Source organism: Elephas maximus, chromosome 4, assembly GCF_024166365.1.
Source record: "Elephas maximus indicus isolate mEleMax1 chromosome 4, mEleMax1 primary haplotype, whole genome shotgun sequence".
In the NCBI taxonomy this organism is placed as follows: domain Eukaryota; kingdom Metazoa; phylum Chordata; class Mammalia; order Proboscidea; family Elephantidae; genus Elephas; species Elephas maximus.
In genome coordinates, this window is record NC_064822.1 from 91,137,775 (window position 1) to 91,157,550 (window position 19,776).

General features: G+C 37.4%; 1 protein-coding gene across 5 annotated transcripts in view; it reads left to right on the forward strand.

The window, feature by feature from the left end:
- FGD4 (FYVE, RhoGEF and PH domain containing 4) overlaps window positions 1–19,776 on the forward strand; it is a 245,009-nt gene that overhangs the window by 169,991 nt on the left and 55,242 nt on the right. For 3 of the 5 annotated variants that reach the window (XM_049882786.1, XM_049882788.1, XM_049882787.1), the window contains exons 3-4: window positions 5,808–5,991; window positions 8,728–9,235. In XM_049882786.1, the coding sequence (XP_049738743.1) occupies window positions 5,808–5,991; window positions 8,728–9,235 (692 nt within the window). Of the gene's footprint in view, window positions 1–5,807; window positions 5,992–8,727; window positions 9,236–9,279; window positions 11,076–19,776 lie in introns of those variants that run through there. The other 2 variants (XM_049882789.1, XM_049882790.1) reach the window with 2 other exon arrangements.

Here is a 19,776-nt window from a genome sequence, read left to right on the forward strand (position 1 = left end):
CTGGTTGCTCTGTCCTGTGATCTAGTATTGGGTTGATACCTGATATTACTGGTTTTCTAACCATAGAATTCCCTTTAGTATTTCTTGTAGTTTTGGTTTTTTTTTTTTTTTTTGCAAATTCCCTAAGCTTCTGTTTTTCTAGAAATACCCTGATTTTGCCTTCATATTTGAGAGACAGTTTTGCTGGATATGATTCTTGGCTGGCAATTTTTCTTCTTCAGTGCTTTATATATGTCATCCCATTGCCTGCATGGTTTCTGCCGAGTAGTCTGAGCTTATTCTTATTGACTCTCCTTTGTATGTGACTTTTCATTGATCCATGGCTGCTCTTAAAATTTTCTTTTCATCTTTGATTTTGGCAAGTTTGATGATAATATGTCTTGGTGACATTCTTTTGGGATCTATCTTATATGGGGTTCAATGAGCATCTTGAATAGATATTTTCTCATCTTTCACAATGTCAGGGAAGTGTTCTGCCAACAAATCTTCTACAATTCTCTCTGTATTTTCTGTTATCCCTCCCTGTTCTGGTACTCCAATCACTCGTAGTTATTTCTCTTGATAGAGTCCCACATGATTGTTAGGGTTTCTTCATTTTTTTTTTTTTAATTCTTTTACCTGATTTTCCTTCATATATATTGTTGCCAAGTGTTTTATCTTCAGTCTCCCTAAACTAATCCTGACTTCCATTTCCTCAGTTATGCTCCGCTGACTTTCTATTCAGTTGTCTAATTCTGAAATTTTATTGTTAATCTTTTGAATTTCTGATTGCTGTCTCTCTATGGATCCTTGCAGCCTATTAAATTTTTCCTTATGTTCTTGAATAATGTTCTTAATTTCCTCTACTGCTTTATCTGTGTGCTCCTTGGCTTGTTCTGTTTTGCCTGATTTCCTTCTTGATGTCTTGATGAGTTCTGTATATTAACCTTTTGTATTCTACATCTGCCAATTCCAGGAATACATCTTCATTCAGAAGATTCCTTGATTCTTTGTTTCGGGATTTTGTTGAAGCAATCATGGTCTGCTGCTTTATGTGATTTGGTATCAACTGTTTTCTCCAAGCCATCTATAAGTCACTGTATTAATTTATTTTATTTTTGCTCACTGTGTCCTAGCTTCTTGCTTTGTTTTGTTTTGATATACCCAAATAGGCTACTAGAGTGTGCTAACTTGATTATTGGAGCCTTTGAAGCACTAATTTCCTGTCGTCAGATGGCTCGAGCTGTTACCAGGTATATAAGTCTCCGAGCCCATTCACTATTCTTATATAGATTCAGCTCAGGTGTCCAGGTAGTCAGTCACCTAGTGTGTGGTTCAAGCTGTCACCTACAATCTTAGAGAAGCAGTAGAGATTGGCATATGCACAGGTTTCTGGTTGCATCAGGGGGTCACACTCTGAGGAAGGCAGGGGGCTGAAAACTTGCCCCCAAATGTCTGTGAAGAAGGCACATCCCTGTTCTCTACAGTGCTGTGGTGTGTGGGCTCTGCAGTTGTACCACAGACACCCAATGCTTTTACCTGTTAAGGACTGGGAGGCACCACTTATCCTTGGACCCCTGTTGTAGGTGGCTAGGTGGTGTTGGTGGAGCCACCAGTCCTCAGGCCCCTACCATATGTAGGTGATGGCTCTGTTTAATAGGCAGAGCAGTATCCAACATCAAAAACCAGCCTCTCCACCGTACAGCTGAAACAGTTACAGTCAGACCTCAAACAGATTTCACCCTTGCAATGTAATAGCCAGATCCTGTCTGCTCCAGTGGGCCACCTAGATCCATGCAGGCGTAAAAGACAAAGTCTGTGGACTACTTTTGCTCAACAAGAGCCACTTCTTCTCAGAGTTTCCAGATTAGAAGAGTTGGCAGGGTATTTGTCCCCTGTTTGTTAATTTGTTCTTTCTCCAAGGTTGGGAGAATGGCTCAGGGAGCGCAGCAGGACCTATCTCAGGCCCAGGGAAATCAACTGTTACTGAAGCCGGCTGGGGCAGAGGGAGGAGGGATCAGATAGATAGGAGAGAGTGCTTTCAAAAGGAGGCACTATTAGATCCGCACAGTAAATTAGCCAAAATCACTTATTTTGTGCAATCTGGATGTTTATGTATAAGGGGGTAGGTTACTTTTTTACTGGTACTTTCCAATTTATGATCATATGTGCTCTCAGTTACGCATGATTTTTAAGAGGGTTGATAGCTATTATAGTAATTTTAAAATAATAATGTCAAATAGACTCCCATTTTGCATCCAGGGTAGACATTGCTAATTTATCTTCCCATTGAGCCTAGACTCTCAAATTCTTTTCAACACAATAATAATTCATCGGAGTTGCCCTGGCCATCTCGTAGTAAAAGTAATGAATGACTCTGATATCAGAAGTTGCTAGTGAAAAATCCATTTTATTAGTACACATAAACATACATATACATCCACTTTCAGTCTTTTCATTTTTGTTGCTTCCTTTGGAAATAGAGTTTTGAATTGAAACATGGGAGCGAGAGATGTGTGAGAGTTGATAGGTCCACAGAGTAGGAACTATGTGAAGAGAGGAGACTGAATTTGGCAGATTTTTATATAGTACAATCAGTTGGGCTTTATGAAATGATTGTATAAGGGGGAGTAATGTTAGTGGAGGGAGGAATTTTCCCTTTGGATTGTGCATGCACAAGAGCGAGAGCTATGTCTGTCCATAGAGCTTAGAACAGCGTCTGGTACATAGCTTATGACTAGTATTTATTTTTGGAATGAATGATTTTGAAATGAATGAGGAATGGTGTTACTATAAACAGAAATAGAGAACAGAGGTGCAGAAGGAGGAGCTTGTTTGCAGGGGGAAGAAATAATAAGTTGAATTGCAGACATATGAACTGGAGGTACTAATAGGACACCCAGGAGGAGATACTCAGAGAGCATTTGGGGTTGCCAACCCCCATAGTGTAAAAGAAAGATAAAAAATGGTGAGTAAGGGAGTGATTGGGGGCTGAGGGGACTTATTTATAGAGACAGTAGTGGGAAAGCAGTGACACAGCTGATGTTCACAAGGAGGGAAATGGTAAAAGAGAAGATAAGTCTTTGTAGTAAAACCCCTAGAGAACATTTAGGGGACAGAAAAGGAAAAAAAATGAGGTCTTAGAGATATAAAGGGTAAACACAGTTTCCCAGAAGCTAAGACGTGTGGCCATGAAAAGAAATTTAGTTTCAGTAATTTGAGATACAATTTCTTGGTTGCTGCTACTATTGTTTTTGGATACAAAGTTTTGAAATGAAGCATGAGATTTGGGTTTTATTTTGGAATTCTATTTTTAGCACTGTATCTAAATAGTATTCAAGATATATTTCTCTTTGAATTCTGCATTAGATGTTCCTAGCTCGTTACTGCTTATCTTTGGAAGCTGAATCATTTTCACTAGTCAGTTATATCTTTTGAACAAATTATGCATTATTTTTGTGATACCAATAAATGATTAACTAACAAAAGGGCAGGATTTTCCTCTAGGACAGTTTCTGAAACTTTAGCCGTTCATATACCATCTTGAGATTGTTTTAACATATGCATTTACCATTTACACTCTTTTATTTAAACTGTATAGAATATTTACTGATTTAGTATGCATTTGGATTATCTCCCGTGTATGGAATTATCTCCCATAGGTGCCTCTATGTTTCTGTAATACCTGTGTACCCAATGTCCATCTTTATCACCATCACTAAACTGTCTAAAAAAAAAAGTCTACTCGCTGGAATATGAGATCCTTGATGATACATTAATTCCCTTTTGTATTCAACAAATATGACTCTACTGCCCAAGTTGCTGAACACTGCAGGTAGTCATTGTAAATATACTTGTGATCAAAACAAATGTGTTCCTTATCCTCATGGAACCCCAGCTTTGTGGGGCAGAAAAAATTAAAACTATAGTGCATTTATTACTTTATTACCAAGTTATTATTATTTTATAATATTTATCACTAATTATTTAATAAATATTATGCAGTACATTCATATAAGCACTTTGAAGAAAAAGCACACAGTGCTGTGAAACAGTTAAAGAGAAGAGCAACACATAGTTTGGGAAGGTTGGGAAGTCTTCTGAGAACTGATAGGTTGAGGCATTCATTTATTCGAATCATTTGAGCATCTAGCAGTGTCTGGCACATATAAATATGGAATAAATTAAATTCTAGATAGATGAGCCATTTTATAACAATCTTAGCACACAGAATTATAAGAACATATTCACTACCTTCTTTCAGTATTCTAATTAGGAATGTTGAAATTACTCCTAAGGTTAAAAAAAAAAAAATTGGAAAGAGATATTCCTTGTTTACTACTTTAGCATATTGTTGTTGTAGAAAGGAAATTTTTCCTTAAAATTAACAAATATCACACTTACATACGCCTCTTTCTTCCCAATGGATACTATATTAACCATCCTCCCTGAACATCTTGGAACTTAATATCATTTTCATAAAAAGGGACATACCATTTTTTCATTGGAATTATTTTTCTGTTTGTATAGAAAGGGAATTAAGCTAATTAATTGTTGCACTTATTAGCTCATTGTGATATTTTTTCTCCTCTGTAATAAATTGATAACTGGCACAGAAATTATGAAATCTAGGCCAGTGAGCATCAGGCAACTGTCAGCTAGCTGAGTTTATAAAAGAGGTAACTGAAAACTAGGGTAACTAGCTGGGGGAAAATGGGGCATGTAATTAGGAGACATTTTCCCCAGCCCTACTTCAAGAAGGTAGGAGAAAGGTTAAAAATAAATAAACAAAAAGGGAAATCATCTATTTGATCTGTTAAACTGGTTATAGAAAAATGTATACATATTACAGTCTTTTACCCAGAATATTAATCTTAGAGAAAAGTGATACTGGTTTTCAAAACTGAAATAATTCTTGTGTTAAGCACTTATAACATATTTTCTCTTCTTCGGAAGCTTTTAATATTTAATGCGTGAAACTGCAACACCAGGATCTGTTCCTATTTTATTAATTGAGTGAAAGACTTTTTAGTAAGCTATTGATTTGTGGTACATTATCAATGCAAGCTGACTATATACTGTAGCAGATGACAATAATAGAACTTCTATATTCTTCCTTTACTGGATTTATGATAAGAAGTAGTGCTGATAGTAGAAGGAACTGGAGTCTGGGTACCAGTCAAAAATCAGAGTATCCTTTTTTACCCCAGGTCAATCATTTAGCTGGGGCGAAAATGCAAATAGGAGTACCTACCTAAGAGGACTCTAAAGTATGAAATTTCTTCTAATATCAAATTAGATAAGGCACTTTTGTTAAATGGAAAGCTGTTGCTAAATGCAATGTTTTATTACTCTTTGTTGTTGTCTGTTGGCTTTTGTGTTTAACTCAGTAGTTCTAGACTCTGGTGTATCCATTATCACTGTTATTAAAATATCTATTTTTTTAGCAAGCAATATATCACTAGGATTTAGTTTCAAACTTAGCCACTCCTTTCCCTTGCTGAGAGGAATGACTGCTATATTATCTCTGACAGAGTTGAGCATATAGCAGTCATTCCTCTCAGGTGTTTGACAATGCCATATTTAAAATGAACCAAAATTAAAAGAACCTCTTAAATCTTGGAGATGGAATATTCATGGGATAAAGAGCAAATGTCCAAGATAATAATAAAGTTCACTTGGTCGAGGTTCTATACAAATTTGAGAGACACCCCCTCTACAAAAGTTTGATAATGCTAAAGATTTTTACACTCACAACACCAGAATTTTATTGTTAAAAAACAAAAACATCAGTGAAATACTGAATTCTATTAATTCTTTTTCTACAGTGCCTCCAAAGCCATTACATCTGCAGAATTCACCTTCATCCAATATACACCAAACCCCCAGGCATAAAGCTTTATCTAGTGCAAAACCAAGGATGGAGGAAGTTAAACCTGCCCCTGCTTCTTGTGTCTCAAAAGAAAAATCCAGTAAGGTATCAGATCTCATCAGTCGCTTTGAAGGAGGCAGGTAAGAGTTCATTTACAATGGGAGAAGACAGAGGGAAGAAAAAAGTTGATTTTTAAAAAAGATGATAGAGTCACAGATTTTTAAAATCCAAAAAATATACCCTATACCATTAGATTTGGTAGGCCTGTAGAAACAGTGAATTTTTTAAATAAATTACTTAATCCTGCCCTCATATGAATTATCACTTAGTATATTTTACCTATGTGCGCATGCTATACCACCAGCTTTCTCAACAATTTGTTCTTTTCTGCATATGTGCTGTTTCGTTTATTGGGTTTTTTTTTTTTTTTTACCTGTGTCTGTAGATGTCACTCTGTGTGTGTTGCTCGCTACATGTGAGTGGCAGGATCTCTGTTGGAGGAGCAGGGAAGTTTTCTCTATGTTTTTGTTTCTCACCCGGTATATTTGTGCATGTGACTCTGTTGGCTTGTCCCACCCCTGTGGCCTTTCTGACCCATTTTATTCTGTGCGTGTGGGTCTTCTACGCCCATCCTGTCCCTACTTCCCTTCTCTCCAGGCCCCTACCTTCTGGTAGGTTTTGTGAAGAGATAGTGCCAGCAGCAAAATACTTATATTTATTAGATATATTTTTATATTCTTTAGCCCTATGTTTAAAAAAGTAGGTGAAGTATGTTTATTTTTCACTTTAAAAAATCTACATAAATTGTTCTTCTACTTTGACCCTCAATTGTTTTTTCTTAGAAGTTCTTTGATAGAAAGAATTTCCGTCACTGATGTAAATAGAATTTTTAAAAGAACTTTATCTAAAGGATTTAATTTTATTTGTCACTAAAAGTCTGATGTATAGTTAAACATAATGTATATAAGTTTACTTTCATCCTCAAAGCCAAATATTTCCATTCATTCCAGTGTAATAATTGAGAATGGTCTCTCATTAGGTGATTTTATTATTTACTTGCAGAATTTATTGTTATTTATGAAACTGATTATAGTAATTCTTGGAAATACTCTAGAATTTTTTTTTTTTTAATCTGATCTTTTGGAAATTGTGACCAGGTATGAAACTTCATTGTCCTGAATTTAATGGACTATATTTAGCAACAAATTCTAAGCTTTTCTTCATTTCTAATCAGTTATGGGAACTTCAGTCATACATATTTGAATTCCAACATCTCCTCCTATGAAGTAGAATTTATGATACCTTTGCTATCTTAAAATATAGTGATCTTGACTAGAATGATTTAATATGAGGGGCTAGAGCCCCAACCCCTATCCATAGGGATATGCCAGAGTCTATCCCCAGATTCAAAAGAGTGAGTACTCTAATTCCCACCATTTTGGCAACCCACTCTTTGTACTGTTTTGGGTTCCCCTCTATAGAAAATAGATACAATAATCTGACTCCCACTTATTTATTTTTTGCAATTTATTTTTGTTGTTTTGAGAATAATACACAGCAGAATATACATCAATTCAACAGTTTCTACATGTATAATTCAGTGACAGTGATTGCATTCTTCAAGTTGTACAACCATTCTCACACCTCTTTTCAGAGTTGTTCCTCTCCACATTAACATAAACTCATTTCCCCCTAAGGTTCCTATCTAATCGTTCAAGTTGTTGTCAGTCTGATCCCACATAGATAGATCTTAAAAGAGCATAATACTCAAGGCAGACATTCTTTACTAGTTAAGCCAAATTACTGTTTGGTTTTGAGAAGACTTCACAGAGTATTTTTTTGTTAGAGTTTAAAGATATCTCAGGGCAGTAGTTTCAGGGGTTCATCCAGCCTTCATGGCTCCAGAAATTCTGGATTCCATGACAATTTGAAATTCTGTTCTGCATTTTTCCCCATTTGATTAGCCTGATTCCACTTACTAATGTCATTTATTAATGTAATCTCTTTCAAGTGTCAGAGTCAAAGTCATTTTTTGATGCAAAGCTTGCAGGTTTGGTCTGAGGGGAGAGGATGAAAAATAGAGCAGTCTGCCTATGCTGTAATTTATCTATGACACTTTAAGTTTGTTCTCAGTGTAGAGAGGGTATAATGTAACCTTTTTGTCAAGTCTAGTGAAGGAATAACAACTCTGGCAGACTCCATTTCCAGTACAAAAAATAGTTATGTTTTTAGTGAGATATTACCAAAAGGAACTGACCCTAAAAAGTGTCTGAGTGTGTTAATTTTGCCTTATGCCTATAAGACTTTAATGGGAAGCTTGTATTTCCTCTTGAGTAATGTCCACGTGCCCACAGTGTAGCTTTTGGTTTTAACCTCAGTCTTCACAGCTTAAACTAGTACCTTGTAGATGGAGGGAGATTCACAAGGAAGAACCAACGTCTTTCAGAGTGGGATGTAGTCAGGACGGTCATAGAGGATCCTACCGTACTGCTGTTAATACCGTATCCCTATAACATAGCCTTGCTCTGTGCAATAATCCAAGTAATGCTGTTTAATTAAGATGAGTGATTTGGTGGATGCATTTGAAATAAATGGATTTTGGTTTTTTTTTCACACTGACTTCTTCAATTTTTTGCTTGTTTGCTTTTTGAGAGTAAGACAGACTAAGAGAGGCTTCAGAAGTTAAGAAAGAGTGCTGATTTTTCCCAAGGACACTGTGAGACCAACTGTTTTTCCCAGGACTTGACACCCACCACACAGGAGGAATCTGCTTAGTATCACTAAGTTCAACCCTTTCCAGCTGGAAAAAGTTTATCTTTATTCTAGAAGTTTTCCACGCCAATGTTTTCATGCTTCCTTTGTATTTTATTTTCTAGCACGTTATCAAATTACAGTGATTTGAAGAAAGAACCTGCTGTGAGCCTAAATGCTCCTAGAACCCTGGGAATGCATGGACTGACAACCACACCTCAGCAAAAACTCCTCTCCCAGCACCCACTTCAGAAGCAGAGAAATGATACAGATCAAACTCAGGGTGTACAGACTTGTGTGGCCAATGGTGTAATGGCAGCGCAGAACCAGATGGAATGTGAGGAGGATAAAGCAGCCCCCCTTAGCCCAGATACTTCTTTGCAAACTCCTGTCCCCTTGCTTGATACAAACTTGGTGAATGGAGAAAGAGATGAAACTGCTACAGGCCCTGCATCACCCACAACAGATATCTGTGATGGAAATGCTTCTGACAGTGACTGCAGGACTCCTGATACAGGCCCCGTGCTCACACTGGAAAAAGGAACGGTGGAAACAGACGCCAAGGTCCAAGAGAGGGAAAATGGAGAATGCCCTCTGGAACTGGAGCAGCTGGATCAGCACCATGAGTTGAAGGTAAAGCATGAGGCTGTGGCTTATAAATAGGGGGAAGCACTGACTACTCCATTGATGTTTTTAAACTGTTTTGTTTTTAAAAAGCTGCTGTTGAGTCAATTGCAACTCATGGTGACCCCCATATGTTTCAGAGTAGAACTGCCTTCCACAGGGTTTTCAATGGCTACAATCTTTCAGAATTAGATTACCAGATCTATCTTCGAAGGCACCTCTGGGTGGATTCAAACTGCCAACCTTTCAGTTAGTAACCAAGCGCTTAACCATTTGCGCCACCTGGGGATTTCCTTTGTTTCATAGCACCCATGAGATTGGTGAGTCTTATCACGCACATGACATGTAAACAGTTCTCAAGCTCTAGCAGTTTTCCCTATTCTCTTAGGAGAGGTCTCACTTTTTCTTCTTATGTACTTTTTCTTGATCTCTCTACTGTGATTTCGAGAGTCAGAAGAGTGTGGAGACTTTGATATCAGAAAACCACAAATACATTGTTTATATATAAGAAGAAAATGTTCTTTGACGCTCTAGATGTTAGGGTTGAATCTCTAATATTTATGGAGGAAGTTATATAATCTTTGCTTTTCAGAAGTTGCTAATTTAGTAAAATAAATAGTAGATGTAGAAGAGTTAATTTGCACTAGCAGATGTTACTTTTAAGGGCATGAACATGGAAGTATTCACAGATTATTCTGCGTATTAAATCTAAGGTCACATTGCTGTTTGGAAGCAGTAACAGCCCAGAAGTCCTGTGCCTTCACTCCTAGGTCAGTGTTCTGTCACTGATACAAAAGGTCACAAACTTAGATGCCTAGTGCAGGTAATGTCAATGAAGGCAGCACCCATGGATGATATACTACTGGAGGTTAGTGGGACTGTGGCGAACTTGAAGTTCATACCCTTTTTAAAAAACTTCTGAAGAAGTTTAAGTCCTTTTAGTGAACCACCTGGATGGTGTTTCTGCCCACATGCAAAATCATAGCTACCAAAGCTGATTTGCTAGTGAAATAAGCATTCATAGTTTACCTGTGTTAATAACAGAAACTCACGTATAATTCCAATAATAAGGCCATTACATTTTTGTTCTATATTCATACCACTGTAGTGCTTTGAAAATATTAATAAGTACGATTTTTATAAAGTGCTTGGAGTTTCTTGGATCAAAGATAGAATATAGCTGTCATTGTAAAGTTCCTTAGATTAGAAAGTTGTTTGTAGCTCTGAAAATAAGGAAACAAGTTCCCATTATTCAGTCGCTATTACCCATTATAAGTAACAGTCTATGTAGAAGAGTTGAGAGTTGAATATTTGACCAGTATGGGAAGATTAGTAAATGACAAATCCAACTCCTAAATCTGTTCAGGATTTCTTATGGTGCTGTGTCTTAACTGAGATTAACATAGGCAGAAATTCAAAATGACGGATACTAAAATATTAGGGTGAAAAGTGACTGCTTGACATACTTAAAACTCTAAAGTGAAACCCACCCTGTGGAACAATTATCATTGACCCTGAACACAATCCAAAATAGAACCAATAGTTTATTTTCATCAAGTTAGCAAATTCTAAAAACTGGCTTATTCAAAGAAGTGTCTCAAGCAGGGAAAGTTTAAATAAGGAAGTGGGTGGGAGAAAGTGAGTCATACTTGTTAACAGTATCTGAAACGTTAAAGAAACAAGACATTGCAAAATGAATCTCTTTATATCTTGATATAGTGGTAGATTTTAGTGTCATTGTGCTTGAACCATGGTGTACAGAACAGAAAGGTGGAATCAAGAAACTCAAGACTCACACATCTGCCCTTGGACGGTTGGGATGATAGCACCAGCAAGTACTTATAAAACAGTAAGAGCTGTTCATATTTTAAGAGAAGTACTTAAATTGGTTATGCCTGTGGTTGTTGTATAGTTTTTGGTTTTTGCAATGTATTGTTATGTGTACATTTTCATAGGTGAGTCTCATTTAGTTTGGGAGAGACTTAACAGGGATTTTCTATTAAACTAGCAAAACATAGAATGGCATAGCTGCCTTTCTCCAAAGTGGGCATTTAAGCAGGGGATGGTACATGCCATATGTGGGAAGAAAAAGGAAATTTTCCCTGCAGAACTGCTGATCCAAACACCCTATTTCTTGTTCATCTAAAAAGGAATATTAAGATTTCATTTCTACGTGGTGACAATTAGTATGTGTTCTCCTTTGCTGCTTTCATGTTTACCTTTTGTTTTTTCAAAATTCAAAAATGTACATTAGTAACATATAGTAGGCCAGACAATTAACTAGGAATCAGGAAATCTTGATGCTACTTCTGGCTTGTTTACTAATTACCAGTGGGACCTTGGACAAGTCAATTAACTTCTTTGTGCCTTTAATTTCCTAAAATAAAAATTAAAGGATTTGAACTGACTATAATCTTAAGGTCCTTTTTGGTGACCATATGATAATAGGCTTTTGTTAAATGTAGGTATATTCCTCTGTTAGCATGGCCCTCCAGATAATTAGCTGCTTCTTAAACTATCAGTTGTGTTGAATTTTTAAGACATAATAGAATGTTTGAGTTTCACTGTGCTGACAACTGAAAAATTACTTTAATCCTTAACTCAATGTAGTGATTTACAACAGAATAATATTAAGTTTTGTTGTAACTAGTATTAAATTTAATGGACATTTCCTAAATGCCCACCAAAAGTGGGAGAATTAGGGGGTGGAATAGAATTGCAAAGACAGTTCAGGAGAATAGATACTTATTAAAGTATATCTTGAATAATCATTAATAACCGAGAATGACTTGAAAATAGTCTGAGCTTGTGTAACTGTTTCACTAATATCTGATATATTTTGATCAAGAATCTCTTTTTTAACCTCAATGGTGAATATAGAACACTGTTTTTACTATGTGAAAGATAAAGAATACCTACCTCATTGAAACTACGGGCTTTCCTATACTCTAATAAAGCTGCAGTTCTCCAACGTTTAAACTTTTTGCAGTATCAGTGATCTGGAATATAGCCAGACACCTCAAGGTAAGCATATATTTAGAAAAAAAACAAACAAACCTGAGAACCAAATGAAAAACTATTAGCATTCTGATGCCTTTAGCTCTCACCCACAGAGTATTAACAGTATCTTTAAACCAAGGTTACTTATGGATTACAGCATATTGAAAGACTAAAATCTGCTATAAGGGGATATGTTGCTATATATAAAAAAAAAAATCAAACCCACTGCTGTCTAGTCGATTCCAACTCATAGCAGCCCTATAGGACAGAATAGAACTGCCCCATAGAGTTTCCAAGGAACACCTGGCGGATTTGAACTGCTGACCTCTTGGTTAGTAGCTGTAGTACTTAACCAGTATGCCACCAGGGTTTCCATGTTGTTATAGGAAAACACATTAAAAGCCATAAATTACAGGGAAGGAAGAGGCAAAGGAATAGTGTGTGTGTGTTCATGCATGCATGCAAGTATGCACTCTCTAAATGAATAATTTCTTTTATAAGGATCGGCACAAGCTGGTTCCCATGAGGCAGACGTTAAAGATGTCCGAGATGTCCAACTTTTCCAAATTGCTGTACTACTCCATCGTCTCTAACGTCAACTATTTCTCCTCAGCTCAGTACTCTCCCTTCCATTTTTGGGTTCTGTAATTCACTGCAGTGTCTCACAGAACTCACAAACTGTACCAAGGAAATGGCTCACACAGTTGTGGAGGCTGGCAAGTCCCAAATCCATGGGTCAGACGTAGGCTTCTCCTGACTCAAGTGGCCACAGAGCCAACGAACCATAACTGGCAGGCCAGATGACAGGCTGCTGGTTCACAAGGCTGAAAAAGCTGGTGAATCAGGTCAGATGACAGGCTGCTGGCCTATGGGGCCACAGAAGCTGGAGAATCCCAGAATTGGCAGGTCAGATGGCAGGCTGCTGGCTCAAGTCCCAAGAACCAAAGATTAGACAGTGACAAACCAGACACAGGATCCAGATGCAGAGAGCGAGAGCCCCGCCACAGCACCCACCTGTATACATTGGATGTAGACCACATCTCAGGGAAGGGCGTGACTTAAGTAAGGGTGAGATTTGAGTAACAGTTTTCTGTAAGTCTGTGACTCAAGATAACACCCCACACTAATCCTGCCTCTTTAACATATAGAAGTAAGGATTTATAACATAACCAGAAAAGAAAGATCAAACCCACTGCCACTGAGTTGATTTCAACTCATAACAATCCCACAGGGTTTCCAAGGCTGTAAATCTCTATGGAAGCAGACTGCCACATCTTTCTCTCATGGAGCCCTGGTGGTTTTGAACTGCTTACTTTTCGGTTAGCAGTCCACCACTTTAACCACTGTGCCACAGGGCTCCTTATAACACATAAAATGGAGGATAATTACATCGGATCACAAAAAATGGAGGACAGCCACACAATACTGGGAATCATGGCCTAGCCAAGCCGACACACAACACCAACCACCATACCTCATTAGGGTTCCATACACCTTATTTACATGTTCCCACCCAGTCATTCTGTGGGAGTCACAAAGACTATGGGTAGAAGTGCCATATTAAGTAATTCATTACACCACACCCTCAAAAGCAGCATGGGGTAACAGTATTCTAATTTTTGTTTGAAATGATGAGTTTGGTTTATCATGAATAAGTATGCTCTGTTTATGAGACCCATGTAAACAGGTCAGCACATTTTAGAATGAATTTCATTTAAATGGTTACTGAGATTTATAGATACCAATGGGTAAGCTTTAGTTGTTTAGAATTGCACTTATTAGAATGCTACATTCATTGATGATGCCACAGAAATGAAAATTTGTCATAATGGTTTTCATGAGCCTTAACAAGTTTTCATCCAGGATCTACATTAATGGGTTGTATTGGTAGATTTTTCTGAGATTTATTCAAAGCATTTCCTTCCTCTGTATTTCATGCAACAAACCAAATATAAGAATATATATATATTTTTTAAAGACTATATATATAGGAAACCCTGGTGCTGTAGTAGTTAAGACCTACAGCTGCTAACCAAAAGGTTGGGAGTTCGAATCCACTAGGCGCTCCTTGGAAACCCTATGGGGCAGTTCTACTCTGTCCTATAGGGTCGCTATGAGTAGAAATCGGCTGTACAGCAACAGGTTTTATATATATATATATGGAAATCCTGGTGGCATAGTGGTTAAGTGCTACAGCTGTGAACCAAAGGGTCAGCAGTTTGAATCCACCAGGCGCTCCTTGGAAACTATGGGGCAGTTCTACTCTGTCGTATAGGGTCGCTATGAGTCGGAATTGACTCGTTGACACAGGGTTTCATATATATATATATATATATATGAAATCTCTTATTAACAATAGAAACTGAAAGTAGTACATGTATCAAAACTTTAATAATAGCAGCTTTATCAAGAAAATAACAGACACAGACCTAAAAAGTTAATCCTTCATTTGATCCAAAATGAATGAAATTACATACAAAGAAGGTAGAAGATAGAGACATGGAAACATTATGCTTTTTAAAAGAAATTTAAATTGTTTATTTTCTGGTTATGTTTTTAACTACCATATTATTATATTTTTATATAAATCTTCAGGGTTTATAACTTTTTAATACACTGGAATAAAAATTAAGAAGATAATCATCTACTGGTAAAAAGAATGACAGAGAATCAAATTCAGAAGTTGCAAATAGAAAACCAGTGCTATAAGCCAAGTTAACTCACTTTTCCTCTTTTCCATCCATTTTCACTCACTAAATTTGTTACTCTTAAAATTACTGATTAATTTTGTTGGATGCAAGATGAGGCATCAAGGTTTTTTAGGAGTTAAAACATAATGCTTAATCTGGTGATCCATTTTTTATAATGCTCAGCAAGTTCTTTTTTTGTAAAGCTTTGAATTTCCTTCTTTCACTTCTTCTTAAAAAAAAAAAAAAAAGAGGATAGCTCTTGAGTTCTTGTTAGATTTGAAGGCAAATAAGATACTTCTAAGCTGTTTCTTCTCATCCCAAACCAGCTCTACTTCCAAGAAGATGAAATATAGCACAAACAATGAAATTATCCAGACTAACTAATCAGTGTTTTGTTAGTGTTAGTATTACCATGAAAGATACAACTAAAGTTGTTGTTTGGGGGAATTATACCCACCTCCCTTTTTATTGTGGTGAGGTAGATATAACAAAACATTTCAACCTAAAGTTGTAGGAGCTTTGAAACCATATGTAGGATAATGGAAAACTTGGCCCACTAACTGAACAATTTGTAAAAGTCTTGAGGGCAGTTTTTCTTTATTCACACATAGCTGAATGGTAAACTCAGAAATTTCTTTGTTTTGTGGCTGTCCAAGTGAAGGACCTACTCTGGTTGGTGTGTTTAAAAGGTATAAGAAAGAAAAATGGAAAAAAAAAAAGAACTTCATAGAGCCTGAAAAAACACCTATTGTTCAATTTAAAATTTTACTTTGCTAGGCTTACTCTCCTAGCTGCTAGAAATATAGAAATGAACAAGACAGGTCCTGCTCACAAAGACTCAGTCAGCTGAGAGGAGGGAGGCATAACTAAGTAACCATAATATGGTGCGATAAGTGCTTTGGAAACACAAATGAGGAAACAGTTGTGCCTGGAGAGTTGCTCGTTGAGGGTCAGGCTGACAGAAGGTGTGATAGTTGAGGTGAGCTTGAAAAATGAGGAGGAGGTTGTCGGATAGTGAAGGATAGATTGGGGTAGGGGTGAGGAGACAGGTAAGAGGGCACCAAGGCAGAGGGTAAGTGTGGGCAACAAGCAGAGGCAAGAGAGTGGATTCTGCATTTGGGGAAAGTAGAACGGCCAGAAGGACGAGAGAAACAGATGTGTGAGTAGAGGGCTAGGCTTCAAACGAAACTAAGAAAGAATTGTAACGGGCTTATAGGTCTGCTAAGAAGCTGTTGTTGTTTTTCCTGAAGGCAATAGAGACTTTTGTTTTTTTAGATTTCAAAAAAATCTGACTAAAAATAATAATCTTCATGGAGTTCAGGAAAATGCAGGAAAGTATAAAGAATAAAAATTACCCATTATCCTACTACCCAAAGAGAACTGCTTTGATATTTAACATTCTGGCTTGCTTTTCTGTTCTAATTTAAAAAAAAAACATATTCGGTAGCATAATGTATAGTCATTCCATATCCTGTTTTGTTGGGTTAAACATAGATATTTTCCTATGTTACTTCAAACTTTCCATAAGCCAAATACTAACTGGCCTCAAAGACAGTTAATTAAAGTGTGGAAGTGACATGATTATACATCTGTGGGTTTAGAAAAATGAGTCAGATAAAAGGGAAAACAGATGGGGCAACAAGAATGGTTAGGAAGCAACTGCAGTAGTCCAGGTGTGAGATGATGCGGGCCTGGATGAGGCAGGGGTTAGAGACCAGGAAGAGAGGTTTCTGAGGACACTGCAACTGCCTGGATATAGAGAATGAGTCATGTTCAGCTCCTCGCTTGGATGAGTTGACAGATGGTATACCATTTACTGAACTATAAGAATAGGGGAAACATATTTTGAGTGTAAAACTGTAAATTAGATTTCAGTGTACTGAACTGAGGGGCTTTTGGGAATGCCAGGTGAAGATGCTGACTACCAAATGGAATATTCTGGTGGCATTATTGTTTACTCATTAAGGATGAAGGCTTTTGAATTAAAAGACCTGAGTTCAAATCTCAGCTTCATCATTTTTTACCAGCTGGGTGACCTTGGACATGCCACTTAACATAAATCTGTCCAAGCCTTGGTTTTCTAACATGTTAGTGAAACAACTGAGATGTGGAAGACAAGGAGGAGAGTAATGATTTTGGGGATGAGGGAAGGGAGTGATTAATTGGATTAGCTTAGTACTACTGAATTTATGGCACCTGCAAGACATTCATTTGAAGATTTTAATTAAGCCAGTCGAAATATGAGTCTGGAGCTCAGAAAAGAGGATAAGAATGTAAGAGGATATACATATGGGTGTGATTAATGTTGCCAAAGTAGAATAATACGTAGGAGTAAGAAGAAGGCCAGGGAGTAAGCCTTAGAGAACACAAACACAGTGGGAGAGGGATCATAATGAATTATCAGAGAGAAAAGTGAAGAAGAGGGATCAGTGCCGTGAGAACCGCAGGCTTTGGCAGTGGGGGTGGGAGGAGGGAGCAAGGAATATTAGTGAGCTTTATAGGGAAAAAAAAAATGGATTATGAAACTAGGAGTTAACCTGGAGGCTTGGGTCTTAGTGGGACATTTTAGCTAACTAGCTCAGTGAACTTGGGTAGTCAAATTAAATTGAGTAAATTTATATTGCATATATGTGCAAGGTACTGCAGTGAATACAAAGAGGAAACTTATAACTGAGATGGAGAAATAAGCTAAATGAATGACCAGTACTTAACATATCATGAAGTGAAGGGGAAAGGAGAACTCAAAGATAAAGCCAAGATTTGGAGTCTGGACGAGAGAGTGAATTTACAACTGTTAGCACAAACAGAGAAATCAGGGGGAGAGTCTGGAACCCACTGAATTAGGTACCAAGGGACCACAGTGCAGAGGTGGCTCACAGCCTTGATGCTTGGTGTGTCTATTTGGGAAGTGCCCCGTAGAGGCCAATGGGATATCCTCAGGGGCGGAACTTGGAGCTTGAGGAGAGTGAAGAGGATTGAAATTAGCTACTGTGGAAACTTGTGGCCAAGACTGTCTGAGGGCCAGCTCAAAGGTAGTGGGACCAGTCAAGCTGTCTCCCCAGCATTGCTGATTGGCCTGGGATTCAGGAAATAGAAGACTGAAGTGTGAGTTACCCACCGTCCAGCAAGGCGGTAGTGCCAGTACAGCAAGGGAATAGAGGAGTCAGGAATGGGCTTCAAAGGATGTTGAAATGAGCTAGAATTGGGAAAGATCAGGTACTTGAAGGTCATGGTGTGCATAAAGATCCAGTTTAATAGCATATTTACGATTATTTTGTGAGATATGGAAAGGTAAAAAAACCAAACCCATTGCCGTCGAGTCGATTCTGACTCATAGTGACCCTAAAGGACAGAGTAGAACTGCCCCTAGAGTTTCCAAGGAGCGCTTGGTGGATTCAAACTGCCAACCTTTTGGTTAGCAGCCATAGCTCTTAACCACTACACCACCAGGGTTTCCAATATGGGAAGGTAAGATTTTGAAAATAAAGCAGTTGTCCTATGTGACTTAAAAAAAAAAAGAGAGAGGGGTTCAATTCACCATGACCAAGTGGTCAGGAACACAGACTCTAGAGCCAGACTTTCTAGGTTCAAATCCCAACTAAGCTACTTACTAGCTCTGTGACCTTGATGAGGTCACTTAAACTTCTCTGTGCCTTAGTTTCCTCATATATAAAATGGGGGTAATAGTACCTACCTTGTAACATTGTTACAAGGAATGAATCATTTAATATTTGTAGAGTGTTTAGAACAGTCTGTTGATCCATGATAAGAGTTATTAAGTATTTATCGAATATGCAACCCAGTTTTTTCATTTGTAAATTAAGATGAATAGAGTCATAACCTGAGATGCCCCTCCATAGATCTAAATTCATTATATCCTGTCTGGTGAATATCCTGAAACCTCTGTCTTGTTTCCATTTTAAACTGAGGTGCTCCCTTGTGGGGTGCACACATGTAAGTTTGCATTTAATGTTTTAAACTCCAAGGAATTTATCCAGGAATATTTATAAATAACCTAATTACTTTGGTGATCTACCTAGACTTGGGATAGATTAATTCAGTTATTGAATGTGAGTGTGCACACAGATATGAATTTATTAAATTCTCTTGGTGCTTATTCTTTAATTTTGCAAAACTCAAAGGAGTTTAGTCTAATCTATACTAAGTTGAGTTTAAGAGACCAGAGTTCTCTCTTTCCTACCACTTACTTCCTGTCTGATACTGTGCAAGCAACTTAACTTTTTTTCTCAGTACAAGCTCTATTTCTCCTTCCTCAAAATGATGTAATTTAAACCTTCAGATTAAAAGCTCTCACTTACTTATTCTTCCACCTCTTTTCATGTTCTGAATTGGATAATAGTGTAGAGGACATAAATTTGGAACCATATTGGTGCTGGGTCCCAAGTAGTAAGCTTGGACTTTCAAAGCTTCTTGAAGGATAACGCTGAAGTAACAGACTGTTCGTGCTTGTGAAACTGTATTATGAAGCGCTGGAAAAGGAGTAACATCTGTGTATCAAAAGTGGATGTTCTTTTTTTTTTTTATTTGAACCTGATGATAAATTTCCCACTGTTTACAAATATTCTTTGAGACCACATGACCTTCTTTCTGGCGTTAATACATGATCTTATTTGAACATGAAATCTGTGTTTTATTCTCCTACCTTCTGGTTTTTTTTTTTTTTTTTAATTTTTATTGTGCTTTAAGTGAAAGTTTATAAATCAAGTCAGCCTCTCACACAAAAACTTACATACACCTTGCTACATACTCCCAATTGCTCTCCCCCTAATGAGACAGCCTGTTTCCTCCCTCCACTCTCTCTTTTCGTGTCCATTTCACCAGCTGCTAACCCCCTCTGCC